At 49.3% G+C, this 15,000-nt stretch overlaps 1 protein-coding gene across 1 annotated transcript in view; it reads right to left on the reverse strand.

Annotated features, from left to right (window-relative positions):
• Positions 1 to 673: 673 nt before the first annotated feature.
• LOC144491068 (S-phase kinase-associated protein 2-like) overlaps positions 674 to 15,000 on the reverse strand; it is a 16,288-nt gene continuing 1,961 nt past the window's right edge. Inside the window, exons 2-4 of the mRNA XM_078208751.1 lie at positions 12,768 to 13,015; positions 7,848 to 7,965; positions 674 to 821 (exon numbers count right to left, since the gene is read on the reverse strand). Of these exons, the coding sequence (XP_078064877.1) occupies positions 674 to 821; positions 7,848 to 7,965; positions 12,768 to 13,015 (514 nt within the window). The remainder of the gene's footprint in view (positions 822 to 7,847; positions 7,966 to 12,767; positions 13,016 to 15,000) is intronic.

The following is a 15,000-nucleotide window of genomic DNA, read 5'->3' on the forward strand; positions in this document are numbered from 1 at the left end:
CGGGGGAGGTAGTGGAAGCGGATACGGTAGTGACTTCTAAGGGGCATCTTGACAAATACATGACTAGGATGGGAATAGAGGGATATGGTCCCCGGAAGGGTCGGGGGTTATAGTTCAGTCAGGCAGTGTGGTCGGCACAGGCTTGGAGAGCCAAAGGGCCTGTTCCTGTGCTGTAATTTTCTTTGTCCTTTGTTCCTTAGGCAGCACCTTCTAAACCCACAACCACTTCCATCGAGAAGAACAAGAGTAGCAGATACCAGGGAACACCACCACCTGGAGATACCTCTCCAAGTCACTCATCAATCTCATTTGGAAATATATCGCCGTTCCTTCACTGTCACTGGGTCAAAATCCTGGACTTCCCTTCCTAACAGCACTGTGGATGTACCTACACCTCAGGGACTGCAGTGACTCATGGCAGCAGCTCACCACCACCTTCTGAAGAGCAATGAGGGATGGGCAATAAATGTTGGTCTAGCCAGCAATGCCCACATCCTGTCAATGAACAATGAGACCGTGGCTGAACTTGCAAACCAATTCCATCTTCATCCAGAGTCTATTTCCAGAGTCGAGATATTTATCGATCTCAGACCAGAATGAGCGCAACAGCACCCAAGATCCTCGGAGCGATTATACTCAAGATTAACTCTTCGAAGGCAGCTGGAGATTTCACTCACCTCTCATCCTTGAACATGGGCTCTCCCAGGAAGGAGCGGGGACACCTCAGCACCACGACTCCAGCCTCCAGCACCTGGCTCACAGTCCCCAAGGGCAGGTTGCTCTTACTTAGATCCACACTGTACCAGAGGGACTTGTCAAACCTGCTCCAGAACAGGGCAGGGATAAATCAAACAGCACACAGACAAAGCCAGACCAGAGAAAAATCACACCTCAAACAACTGTAACTCACTCCCGGGTATCTGTTATTCTATATATAAACTGCCCCAAACCCCTCGATTAGATACCAGTCTGTAACTCACTCCCAGGTGTCTGTTATTCAATATATAAACCACCCCGAACCCCTCGATTAGATTCCAGTCTGTAACTCACTCCCGGGTATCTGTTATTCTATATATAAACCACCCCGAACCCCTCGATTAGATTCCAGTCAGTAACTCACTCCCGGGTATCTGTTATTCTATATATAAACCACCCCGAACCCCTCGATTAGATTCCAGTCTGTAACTCACTCCCGGGTATCTGTTATTCTATATATAAACCACCCCGAACCCCTCGATTAGATTCCGGTCTGTAACTCTCTCCCGGGTATCTGTTATTCTGTATATAAACCACCCCGAACCCCTCGATTAGATTCCAGTCTGTAACTCACTCCCGGGTATCTGTTATTCTATATATAAACCACCCCGAACCCCTCGATTAGATTCCAGTCTGTAACTCACTCCCGGGTATCTGTTATTCTATATATAAACCACCCCGAACCCCTCGATTAGATTCCAGTCTGTAACTCACTCCCGGGTATCTGTTATTCTATATATAAACCACCCCGAACCCCTCAATTAGATTCCAGTCTGTAACTCACTCCCGGGAATCTGTTATTCTATATATAAACCACCCCGAACCCCTCGATTAGATTCCGGTCTGTAACTCTCTCCCGGGTATCTGTTATTCTGTATATAAACCATCCCGAACCCCTCGATTAGATTCCAGTCTGTAACTCACTCCCGGGTATCTGTTATTCTATACATAAACTACCCCGAACCCCTCGATTAGATTCCAGTCTGTAACTCACTCCCGGGTACCTGTTATTCTATATATAAACCACCCCGAACCCCTCGATTAGATTCCAGTCTGTAACTCACGCCTGGGTATCTGTTATTCGACATATAAACCACCCCGAACCCCTCGATTAGATTCCAGTCTGTAACTCACTCCCGGGTATCTGTTATTCTATATATAAACCACCCTGAACCCCTCGATTAGATTCCAGTCTGTAACTCACTCCTGGGTATCTGTTATTCTATATATAAACCACCCCGAAGCCCTCGATTAGATTCCAGTCTGTAACCCACTCCCGGGTATCTGTTATTCTATATATAAACCACCCCAAAGCCCTCGATTAGATTCCACTCTGTAACCCACTCCCGGGTATCTGTTATTCTATATATAAACCACCCCAAAGCCCTCGATTAGATTCCAGTCTGTAACTCACTCCCGGGTATCTGTTATTCTATATATAAACCACCCTGAACCCCTCGATTAGATTCCAGTCTGTAACTCACTCCCGGGTATCTGTTATTCTATATTTAAACCACCCTGAACCCCTCGATTAGATTCCAGTCTGTAACTCACTCCCAGGTATCTGTTATTCTATATATAAACCACCCTGAACCCCTCGATTAGATTCCAGTCTGTAACCCACTCCCGGGTATCTGTTATTCTATATATAAACCACCCCGAACCCCTCGATTAGATTCCAGTCTGTAACTCACTCCCGGCTATCTGTGATTCTATATATAAACCACCCCGAACCCCTCGATTAGATTCCAGTCTGTAACTCACTCCCGGGTATCCGTTATTCTATACATAAACTACCCCGAACCCCTCGATTAGATTCCAGTCTGTAACTCACTCCCGGGTACCTGTTATTCTATATATAAACCACCCCGAACCCCTCGATTAGATTCCAGTCTGTAACTCACGCCTGGGTATCTGTTATTCGACATATAAACCACCCCGAACCCCTCGATTAGATTCCAGTCCGTAACTCACTCCCGGGTATCTGTTATTCTATATATAAACCACCCCGAACCCCTCGATTAGATTCCAGTCTGTAACCAATCCCGGGTATCTGTTATTCTATATATAAACCACCCTGAACCCCTCGATTAGATTCCAGTCTGTAACTCACTCCTGGGTATCTGTTATTCTATATATAAACCACCCCGAAGCCCTCGATTAGATTCCAGTCTGTAACCCACTCCCGGGTATCTGTTATTCTATATATAAACCACCCCAAAGCCCTCGATTAGATTCCACTCTGTAACCCACTCCCGGGTATCTGTTATTCTATATATAAACCACCCCAAAGCCCTCGATTAGATTCCAGTCTGTAACTCACTCCCGGGTATCTGTTATTCTATATATAAACCACCCTGAACCCCTCGATTAGATTCCAGTCTGTAACTCACTCCCGGGTATCTGTTATTCTATATTTAAACCACCCTGAACCCCTCGATTAGATTCCAGTCTGTAACTCACTCCCAGGTATCTGTTATTCTATATATAAACCACCCTGAACCCCTCGATTAGATTCCAGTCTGTAACCCACTCCCGGGTATCTGTTATTCTATATATAAACCACCCCGAACCCCTCGATTAGATTCCAGTCTGTAACTCACTCCCGGCTATCTGTGATTCTATATATAAACCACCCCGAACCCCTCGATTAGATTCCAGTCTGTAACTCACTCCCGGGTATCTGTTATTCTATATATAAACCACCCCGAACCCCTCGATTAGATTCCAGTCTGTAACTCACTCCCGGGTATCTGTTATTCTATATATAAACCATCCCGAACCCCTCGATTAGATTCCAGTCTGTAACTCACTCCTGGGTATCTGTTATTCTATATATAAACCACCCCGAACCCCTCGATTAGATTCCAGTCTGTAACTCGCTCCCGGGTACCTGTTATTCTATATATAAACCACCCCGAACCCCTCGATTAGATTCCAGTCTGTAACTCACTCCCGGGTACCTGTTATTCTATATATAAACCACCCCGAACCCCTCGATTAGATTCCAGTCTGTAACTCACTCCCGGGAATCTGTTATTCAATATATAACTCTCAGAGGCTTTTTCCCAGGGTGGAAATGTCTGCTACGAGAGGACACAGGTTTAAGGTGCTGGGGGGTAGGTACAGGGGAAATGTTAGGGGGAAGTATTTCACACAGAGGGTGGTGGGCGAGTGGAATCGGCTGCCATCAGTGGTGGTGGAGGCAAACTCAATAGGGTTTTTTAAGAGACTCCTGGATGAGTACATGGGACTTAATAGGATGGAGGGTTATAGGTAGGCCTAAAAGGTAGGGATATGTTCGGCACAACTTGTGGGGCCGAAGGGCCTGTTTTGTGCTGTAGTTTTCTATGTTTCTATATAAACCTCCCCGAACCCCTCGATTAGATTCCAGTCAGTAACTCACTCCCGGGTATCTGTTATTCTTTTTTATAAACCACCCCGAACCCCTCGATTAGATTCCAGTCTGTAACTCACTCCCGGGTATCTGTCAATCGATATATAAACCAACCCGAACCCCTCGATTAGATTCCAGTCTGTAACTCACTCCCGGGTATCTGTTATTCTATATATAAACCACTCTGAACTCCTCGATTAGATTCCAGTCTGTAACTCACTCCCGGGTATCTGTTATTCTATATATAAACCACCCCGAAACCCTCGATTAGATTCCAGTCTGCAACACACTCCCGGGTATCTGTCAATCGATATATAAACCAACCCGAACCCCTCGATTAGATTCCAGTCTGTAACTCACTCCCGGGTATCTGTTATTCTATATATAAACCACCCTGAACCCCTCGATTAGATTCCAGTCTGTAACCCACTCCCGGGTATCTGTTATTCTATATATAAACCAACCCGAACCCCTCGATTAGATTCCAGTCTGTAACTCACTCCCGGGTATCTGTTATTCTATATATAAACCACCCCGAACCCCTCGATTAGATTCCAGTCTGCAACACACTCCCGGGTATCTGTCAATCGATATATAAACCAACCCGAACCCCTCGATTAGATTCCAGTCCGTAACTCACTCCCGGGTATCTGTTATTCTATATATAAACCACCCCGAACCACTCGATTAGATTCCAGTCTGTAACTCACTCCCGGGAATCTGTTATTCGATATATAAACCTCCCCGAACCCCTCGATTAGATTCCAGTCTGTAACTCATTCCCCGGTATCTGTTATTCTATATATAAACCACCCCGAACCCCTCGATTAGATTCCAGTCTGTAACTCACTCCCGGGTATCTGTTATTCTATATATAAACCACCCCGAACCCCTCGATTAGATTCCAGTCTGTAACTCACTCCCGGGTATCTGTCAATCGATATATAAACCAACCCGAACCCCTCGATTAGATTCCAGTCTGTAACTCACTCCCGGGTATCTGACAATCGATATATAAACCAACCCGAACCCCTCGATTAGATTCCAGTCTGTAACTCACTCCCGGGTATCTGTTATTCTATATATAAACCACCCCGAACCCCTCGATTAGATTCCAGTCTGTAACTCACTCCCGGGTATCTGTTATTCTATATATAAACCTCCCCGAACCCCTCGATTAGATTCCAGTCTGTAACTCATTCCCCGGTATCTGTTATTCTATATATAAACCACCCCGAACCCCTCGATGAGATTCCAGTCTGTAACTCACTCCCGGGTATCTGCTATTCTATATATATTGTAAGAAGTCTAACAACATTTAGAAAGATGCGGATTAATTCGGGATAGTCAGCACGGATTCATGAAGGGCAAGTCGTGCCTCACATATTTGATAGAATTTTTTGAGGAGGTAACTAAGTGTGTTGATGAAGGTAGGGCAGTTGATGTCATATACATGGATTTTAGTAAGGCGTTTGATAAGGTCCCCCATGGTAGGCTTATGATGAAAGTGAGGAGGTGTGGGATAGAGGGAAAGTTGGCCGATTGGATAGGTAACTGGCTGTCTGATCGAAGACAGAGGGTGGTGGTGGATGGAAAATTTTCGGATTGGAGGCAGGTTGCTAGCGGAGTGCCGCAGGGATCAGTGCTTGGTCCTCTGCTCTTTGTGATTTTTATTAATGACTTAGAGGAGGGGGCTGAAGGGTGGATCAGTAAATTTGCTGATGACACCAAGATTGGTGGAGTAGTGGATGAGGTGGAGGGCTGTTGTAGGCTGCAAAGAGACATAGATAGGAAGCAGAGTTGGGCTGAAAAATGGCAAATGGAGTTTAACCCTGATAAATGTGAGGTGATTCATTTTGGTAGGACTAATTTAAATGTGGATTACAGGGTCAAAGGTAGGGTTCTGAAGACTGTGGAGGGACAGAGATCTTGGGGTCCATATCCACAGATCTCTGAAGGTTGCCACTCAAGTGGATAGAGCTGTGAAGAAGGCCTTTAGTGTGTTAGCTTTTATTAACAGGGGGTTGGAGTTTAAGAGCCGTGGGGTTATGCTGCAACTGTACAGGACCTTGGTGAGACCACATTTGGAATATTGTGTGCAGTTCTGGTCACCTCACTATAAGAAGGATGAGGAAGCGCTGGAAAGAGTGCAGAGGAGATTTACCAGGATGCTGCCTGGTTTGGAGGGTCGGTCTTATGAGGAAAGGTTGAGGGAGCTAGGGCTGTTCTCTCTGGAGCGGAGGAGGCTGAGGGGAGACTTAATAGAGGTTTATAAAATGATGAAGGGGATAGATAGAGTGAACGTTCAAAGACTATTTCCTCGGGTGGATGGAGCTATTACAAGGGGGCATAACTATAGGGTTCGTGGTGGGAGATATAGGAAGGATATCAGAGGTAGGTTCTTTACGCAGAGAGTGGTTGGGGTGTGGAATGGACTGCCTGCAGTGATAGTGGAGTCAGACACTTTAGGAACATTTAAGCGGTTATTGGATAGGCACATGGAGCACACCAGGATGATAGGGAGTGGGATAGCTTGATCTTGGTTTCAGATAAAGCTCGGCACAACATCGTGGGCCGAAGGGCCTGTTCTGTGCTGTACTGTTCTATGTTCTATGTAACACCAGGTTAAAGTCCAACAGGTTTATTTGGTAGCAAAAGCCACAAGCTTTCGGAACAGGCTGTTCCTTCGTCAGGTGGGTGGGAGTTCTGATCACAAACAGGGCACAAAGACACAAACTCAATTTACAAGATAATGATTGGAATGCGAGTCTTTACGGGTAATCAAGTCTTAAAGGTACAGACAATGTGAGTGGAGAGAGAGTTAAGCACAGGTTAAAGAGATGTGTATTGTCTCCAGATAGGACAGCCAGTGTGATTTTGCACATCCAGGCAGGTTGTGGGGGCTACAGATAGTGTGACATGAACCCAATGTCTCGTCATCTCCACAGATTCCAGTCTGTAACTCACTCCCGGGTATCTGTTATTCTATATATAAACCACCCCGAAACCCTCGATTAGATTCCAGTCTGTAACTCACTCCCGGGTATCTGTTATTTTATATATAAACCACCCCGAACTCCTCGATTAGATTCCAGTCAGTAACTCACTCCCGGGTATCTGTTATTTTATATATAAACCACCCCGAACCCCTTGATTAGATTCCAGTCTGTAACTCACTCCCCGGTATCTGTTATTCTATATATAAACCACCCCGAACCCCTCGATTAGATTCCAGTCTGTAACTCACTCCCGGGTATCTGTTATTCTATATATAAACCACCCCGAACCCCTCGATTAGATTGCAGTCTGTAACTCACTCCCGGGTATCTGTTATTCTATATATAAACCACCCCGAACCCCTCGATTAGATTCCAGTCTGTAACTCACTCCCGGGTCTCTGTTATTTTATATATAAACCACCCCGAAACCCTCGATTAGATTCCAGTCTGTAACTCACTCCCGGGTATCTGTGATTCTATATATAAACCACCCCGAACCCCTCGATTAGATTCCAGTCTGTAACTCACTCCCGGGTATCTGTTATTCTTTTTTATAAACCACCCCGAACCCCTCGATTGGATTGCTACATCACCAAGTGGAAAAGAGTGGTTTTCTGTGACCTGCCGAAATCCTTTGACGGTGGCTGGCTTCCTGGCAGCACAGTTTAGAGAAGGTGCCCAGAATGTGTACTCACGCTAATCGGTGCCAGCGCCTGCTGACTCGCGAGGCTTTCAGGAGGTGTGGCAGTGACAGGCAATGAAATATCACCAATAGCAGCTCATCGGGCATCTGTTCCCAGGAACAGCTCACAGCTGGAGAGGAGAAACCGGTCAAATCAGAATCCACCCCAAACACTGAGTCACCCAGCCCGCACTATCGGCCCCATGTGATTGCACTGGACAGGGTGCAGAGAGAGTCCCCGAGGGGCCGCCTGGGCTGCAGCATTTCAGCTATAAGGAGAGGTTGGTTGGGCTGGAGTTGTTTTCCTTGGAGTAGAAAAGGCTGAGGGGGGGGGGACCTGATTGAGGTGTTCAAGATTATGAAGGATACGGATAAGGCAGATAGGAAGGAATCTTTCCCCTTAGTGGAGCAGGTAGCAGGCGATTTGAGGAAAACCTGGTCACCCAGAGGGTGGTGGAAATCGTGCTGACTGGGCCTCCCATTCCTGAGGGCAGTTAACAGACAACCACATTGCTGTGGCTCTGGAGTCACATGTAGTAAGAAACAACAGCAGGTTAAAGTCCAACAGGTTTATTTGGTAGCTCCTTCGTCAGACGAAGGAGCAGCGCTCCGAAAGCTAATGGTATTTGCGACCAAATAAACCTGTTGGACTTTAACCTGGTGTTGTTAAAACTCTTACACTAGCTCCAGCTGCTCTGCACAAACTGTCTGCTCTCTACCTTGTGAAAGGTAACAACTCTGTTAACTTTAGGATAGTAATGGACAAGGATGAGTGCTGTCCTACGGGCAGGGTGCTAAATTGGGGGAAGGCTAACTATAGCCGGATTAGGCAGGAATTGGTGGATGTTGATTGGGAGAGGATGTTCGAGGGTAAGTCCATGTCTGGCATGTGGGAGTCTTTTAAGGAACTATTGATAAGGCTGCAGGATAGGCATGTGCCTGTAAAAAGGAAAGATAGGAAAGGTAGGATTCGAGAGCCGTGGATAACCAGGGAAATTGAGGATCTGATTAAAATGAAAAGGGAGGCGTACGTTAAGTCCAGGCAACAGAAAACAGATGGAGCTCTGGAGGAATACAGAGAGAGTAGGAAAGAAGTCAAACGGGGAGTTAGAAGGGCAAAAAGAGGTCACGAGATGTTCTTGGCAGGCAGGATTAAGGAGAATCCTAAGGCATTCTATTCATATGTTAGGAACAAAAGAGTTGTCAGGGAGAAAATCGGACCTCTCAGGGACAAAGGAGGGGAATTATGCTTAGAACCCAAGGGAATAGGGGAGATCCTAAATGAATACTTTGCATCGGTATTCACGAAGGAGAGGGGCGTGTTAACCGGGAGTGTCTCGGAGGGAGGTGTTGACCCGTTAGAGAAAATCTCCATTACAAGAGAGGAAGTGTTAGGTTTTTTAGGGAACATTAAAACTGACAAAGCCCCAGGGCCTGATGGCATCTATCCTCGACTGCTCAGGGAGACGAGAGATGAAATTGCTGGGCCTCTGACGGAAATCTTTGTCGCTTCTTTGGACACGGGTGAGGATTGGAGGATAGCGAATGTGGTCCCGTTGTTTAAGAAGGGATCAGGGATAACCCGGGAAATTATAGGCCGGTGAGCTTGACGTCCGTGGAAGTTGTTGGAGAGGATTCTTAGAGACAGGATGTATGTGCATTTAGAACGGAACAATCTCATTAGTGACAGACAGCATGGTTTTGTAAGAGGGAGGTCGTGCTTTACAAATTTGGTGGAGTTTTTTGAGGAAGTGACAAAAACAGTTGATGAAGGAAGGGCCGTGGATGTCGTCTATATGGATTTCAGTAAGGCATTTGACAAAGTCCCACATGGCAGGTTGGTTAAGAAGGTTAAGGCTCATGGGATACAAGGAGAAGTGGCTAGATGGGTGGAGAACTGGCTTGACATAGGAGACAGAGGGTAGTGGTCGAAGGGTCTTTTTCCGGGTGGAGGTCTGTGACCAGTGGTGTTCCGCAGGGCTCTGTACTGGGACCTCTGCTATTTGTGATATATATAAATGATTTGGAAGAAGGTGTAACTGATGTAATCAGCAAGTTTGCGGATGACACAAAGATGGCTGGACTTGCGGATAGCGAAGAACATAGTCGGGCAATACAGCAGGATATAGATAGGCTGGAAAATTGGGCGGAGAGGTGGCAGATGGAGTTTAATCCGGATAAATGCGAAGTGATGCATTTTGGAAGAAATAATGTAGGGAGGAGTTATACAATAAATGGCAGAGTCATCAGGAGTATAGAAACACAGAGGGACCTAGGTGTGCAAGTCCACAAATCCTTGAAGGTGGCAACACAGGTGGAGAAGGTGGTGAAGAAGGCATATGGTATGCTTGCCTTTATAGGACGGGGTATAGAGTATAAAAGCTGGAGTCTGATGATGCAGCTGTATAGAACGCTGGTTAGGCCACATTTGGAGTACTGCGTCCAGTTCTGGTCGCCGCACTACCAGAAGGACGTGGAGGCGTTAGAGAGAGTGCAGAGAAGGTTTACCAGGATGTTGCCTGGTATGGAGGGTCTTAGCTATGAGGAGAGATTGGGTAAACTGGGGTTGTTCTCCCTGGAAAGACGGAGAATGTGGGGAGATCTAATAGAGGTGTACAAGATTATTAAGGGTATAGATAGGGTGAACAGTGGGAAGCTTTTTCCCAGGTCGGAGGTGACGATCACGAGGGGTCACAGGCTCAAGCTGAGAGGGGCGAAGTATAACTCAGACATCAGAGGGATGTTTTTTACACAGAGGGTGGTGGGGGCCTGGAATGCGCTGCCAAGTAGGGTGGTGGAGGCAGGCACGCTGACATCATTTAAGACTTACCTGGATAGTCACATGAGCAGCCTGGGAATGGAGGGATGCAAATGATTGGTCTAGTTGGACCAAGGAGCGGCACAGGCTTGGAGGGCCGAAGGGCCTGTTTCCTGTGCTGTACTGTTCTTTGTTCTTGTAGTGAAAAGTCTTGTGAAAAGGAAGAGGGAAGCTTATGTAGGGATGAGGAAACAAGGTTCAGATGGCTCGATTGAAGGTTACAAGTTTGCAAGGAATGAGCTGAAAAAGGGGCTTAGGAGAGCTAGGAGGGGACACGAGAAGTCCTTGGCGGGTCGGATCAAGGAAAACCCCAAGGCTTTTTACTCTTATGTGAGGAATAAAAGAATGACCAGGGTGAGGTTAGGGCCGGTCAAGGACAGTAGTGGGAACTTGTGTATGGAGTCAGTAGAGATAGGCGAGGTGATGAATGAATACTTTTCTTCAGTGTTCACCAAGGAGAGGGGCCATGTTTTTGAGGAAGAGAAGGTGTTACAGGCTAATAGGCTGGAGGAAATAGATGTTCAGAGGGAGGATGTACTAGCAGTTTTGAATAAACTGAAGGTCGATAAGTCCCCTGGGCCTGATGAAATATATCCTAGGATTCTTTGGGAGGCAAGGGATGAGATTGCAGAGCCTTTGGCTTTGATCTTTGGGTCCTCGCTGTCCACGGGGATAGTGCCAGAGGACTGGAGAATGGCGAATGTTGTTCCTCTGTTTAAGAAAGGGAATAGAAATGACCGTGGTAATTATAGACCGGTTAGTCTTACTTCGGTGGTTGGTAAATTGATGGAAAAGGTCCTTATGGATGGGATTTACGACCATTTAGAAAGATGCGGATTAATCCGGGATAGTCAGCACGGATTCGAAGGGTAAGTCGTGCCTCACAAATTTGATAGAATTTTTTGAGGAGGTAACTAAGTGTGTTGATGAAGGTAGGGCAGTTGATGTCATATACATGGATTTTAGTAAGGCGTTTGATAAAGTCCCCCATGGTCGGCTTATGATGAAAGTGAGGAGGTGTGGGATAGAGGGAAAGTTGGCCGATTGGATAGGTAACTGGCTATCTGATCGAAGACAGAGGGTGGTGGTGGATGGAAAATTTACGGATTGGAGGCAGGTTGCTAGCGGAGTGCCACAGGGATCAGTGCTTGGTCCTCTGCTATTTGTGATTTTTATTAATGACTTAGAGGAGGGGGCTGAAGGGTGGATCAGTAAATTTGCTGATGACACCAAGATTGGTGGAGTAGTGGATGAGGTGGAGGGCTGTTGTAGGCTGCAAAGAGACATAGATAGGATGTAAAGCTGGGCTGAAAAATGGCAAATGGAGTTTAACCCTGATAAATGTGAGGTGATTCATTTTGGTAGGACTAATTTAAATGTGGATTGCAGGGTCAAAGGTAGGGTTCTGAAGACTGTGGAGGAACAGAGAGATCTTGGGGTTCATATCCACAGATCTCTAAAGGTTGCCACTCAAGTGGATAGAGCTGTGAAGAAGGCCTATAGTGTGTTAGCTTTTAACAGGGGGTTGGAGTTTAAGAGCCGTGGGGTTATGCTGCAACTGTACAGGACCTTGGTGAGACCACATTTGGAATATTGTGTGCAGTTCTGGTCACCTCACTATAAGAAGGATGTGGAAGCGCTGGAAAGAGTGCAGAGGAGATTTACCAGGATGCTGCCTGGTTTGGAGGGTAGGTCTTATGAGGAAAGGTTGAGGGAGTTAGGGCTGTTCTCTCTGGAGCGGAGGAGGCTGAGGGGAGACTTAATAGAGGTTTATAAAATGATGAAGGGGATAGATAGAGTGAACGTTCAAAGACTATTTCCTCGGGTGGATGGAGCTATTACAAGGGGGCATAACTATAGGGTTCATGGTGGGAGATATAGGAAGGATATCAGAGGTAGGTTCTTTACGCAGAGAGTGGTTGGGGTGTGGAATGGACTGCCTGCAGTGATAGTGGAGTCAGACACTTTAGGAACATTTAAGCGGTTATTGGATAGGCACATGGAGCACACCAGGATGATAGGGAGTGGGATAGCTTGATCTTGGTTTCAGATAAAGCTCGGCACAACATCGTGGGCCGAAGGGCCTGTTCTGTGCTGTACTGTTCTATGTTCTACCTGATAAAGACCGAGCACTTCTGCGAAATCTCTTGGGCATCAGGAAGCTATGATGCTGGTTCTCTTTCCCCCGGCAGTTCCTGGGACGTTTCTGAGGAACCGCTGGTTCCAAGGAGTCGTCTTCATTTGTTTTCCCCTCGATGACACGAACTCCCATCACCGTCATCAGTGAGTGTGTCTCAGCAGAGTCCCAGCTCCAGCTGAAGGTCCCTGGGCTGTGGGTGGACGGTGTAACATCCTGTAACACTCTGACAGAAAGAGGGTCACTCAAAACAGAGGCAGCACGGCCCACACACAGACAGAGGCGGCACGGCCCACACACAGACAGAGGCGGCACGGCCCACACACAGACAGAGGCGGCACGGCCCACACGCAGACACAGGCGGCACGGCCCACACACAGACAGAGACGGCACGGCCCACACGCAGACACAGGCGGCACGGCCCACACACAGACAGAGACGGCACGGCCCACACGCAGACACAGGCGGCACGGCCCACACACAGACAGAGACGGCACGGCCCACACGCAGACACAGGCGGCACGGCCCACACACAGACAGAGGCGGCACGGCCCACACGCAGACACAGGCGGCACGGCCCACACGCAGACACAGGCGGCACGGCCCACACACAGACACAGGCGGCACGGCCCACACGCAGACACAGGCGGCACGGCCCACACGCAGACACAGGCGGCACGGCCCACACACAGACACAGGCAGCACGGCCCACACACAGACAGAGGCGGCACGGCCCACACACAGACACAGGCGGCACGGCCCACACACAGACACAGGCGGCACGGCCCACACACAGACAGAGGCAGCACGGCCCACACACAGACACAGGCGGCACGGCCCACACGCAGACACAGGCGGCACGGCCCACACACAGACACAGGCGGCACGGCCCACACACAGACACAGGCGGCACGGCCCACACGCAGACACAGGCGGCACGGCCCACACACAGACACAGGCGGCACGGCCCACACACAGACAGAGGCAGCACGGCCCACACACAGACACAGGCGGCACGGCCCACACACAGACAGAGGCAGCACGGCCCACACACAGACACAGGCGGCACGGCCCACACACAGACACAGGCGGCACGGCCCACACACAGACACAGGCGGCACGGCCCACACACAGACACAGGCGGCACGGCCCACACACAGACACAGGCGGCACGGCCCACACACAGACAGAGGCGGCACGGCCCACACACAGACAGAGACGGCACGGCCCACACACAGACACAGGCAGCACGGCCCACACACAGACACAGGCAGCACGGCCCACACACAGACACAGGCAGCACGGCCCACACACAGACACAGGCAGCACGGCCCACACACAGACACAGGCGGCACGGCCCACACACAGACAGAGGCAGCACGGCCCACACACAGACAGAGGCGGCACGGCCCACACACAGACAGAGGCAGCACGGCCCACACACAGACAGAGGCAGCACGGCCCACACACAGACAGAGACGGCACGGCCCACACACAGACAGAGGCGGCACGGCCCACACACAGACAGAGACGGCACGGCCCACACACAGACACAGGCGGCACGGCCCACACACAGACAGAGGCAGCACGGCCCACACACAGACAGAGGCAGCACGGCCCACACACAGACAGAGGCAGCACGGCCCACACACAGACAGAGGCAGCACGGCCCACACACAGACAGAGGCGGCACGGCCCACACACAGACAGAGGCAGCACGGCCCACACACAGACAGAGGCAGCACGGCCCACACACAGACAGAGACGGCACGGCCCACACACAGACAGAGGCAGCACGGCCCACACACAGACAGAGACGGCACGGCCCACACACAGACAGAGGCAGCACGGCCCACACACAGACAGAGACGGCACGGCCCACACACAGACACAGGCGGCACGGCCCACACACAGACAGAGGCAGCACGGCCCACACACAGACAGAGGCAGCACGGCCCACACACAGACACAGGCAGCACGGCCCACACACAGACACAGGCGGCACGGCCCACACACAGACACAGGCGGCACGGCCCACACACAGACACAGGCGGCACGGCCCACACACAGACAGAGACGGCACGGCCCACACACAGACAGAGGCAGCACGGCCCACACACAGACACAGGCAGCACGGCCCACACACAGACACAGGCGGCACGGCCCACACACAGACACAGGCGGCACGGCCCACACACAGACAGAGGCAGC

This window comes from Mustelus asterias, unplaced genomic scaffold (genome assembly GCF_964213995.1).
Source record: "Mustelus asterias unplaced genomic scaffold, sMusAst1.hap1.1 HAP1_SCAFFOLD_4361, whole genome shotgun sequence".
Classification (NCBI taxonomy): Eukaryota; Metazoa; Chordata; class Chondrichthyes; order Carcharhiniformes; family Triakidae; genus Mustelus; species Mustelus asterias.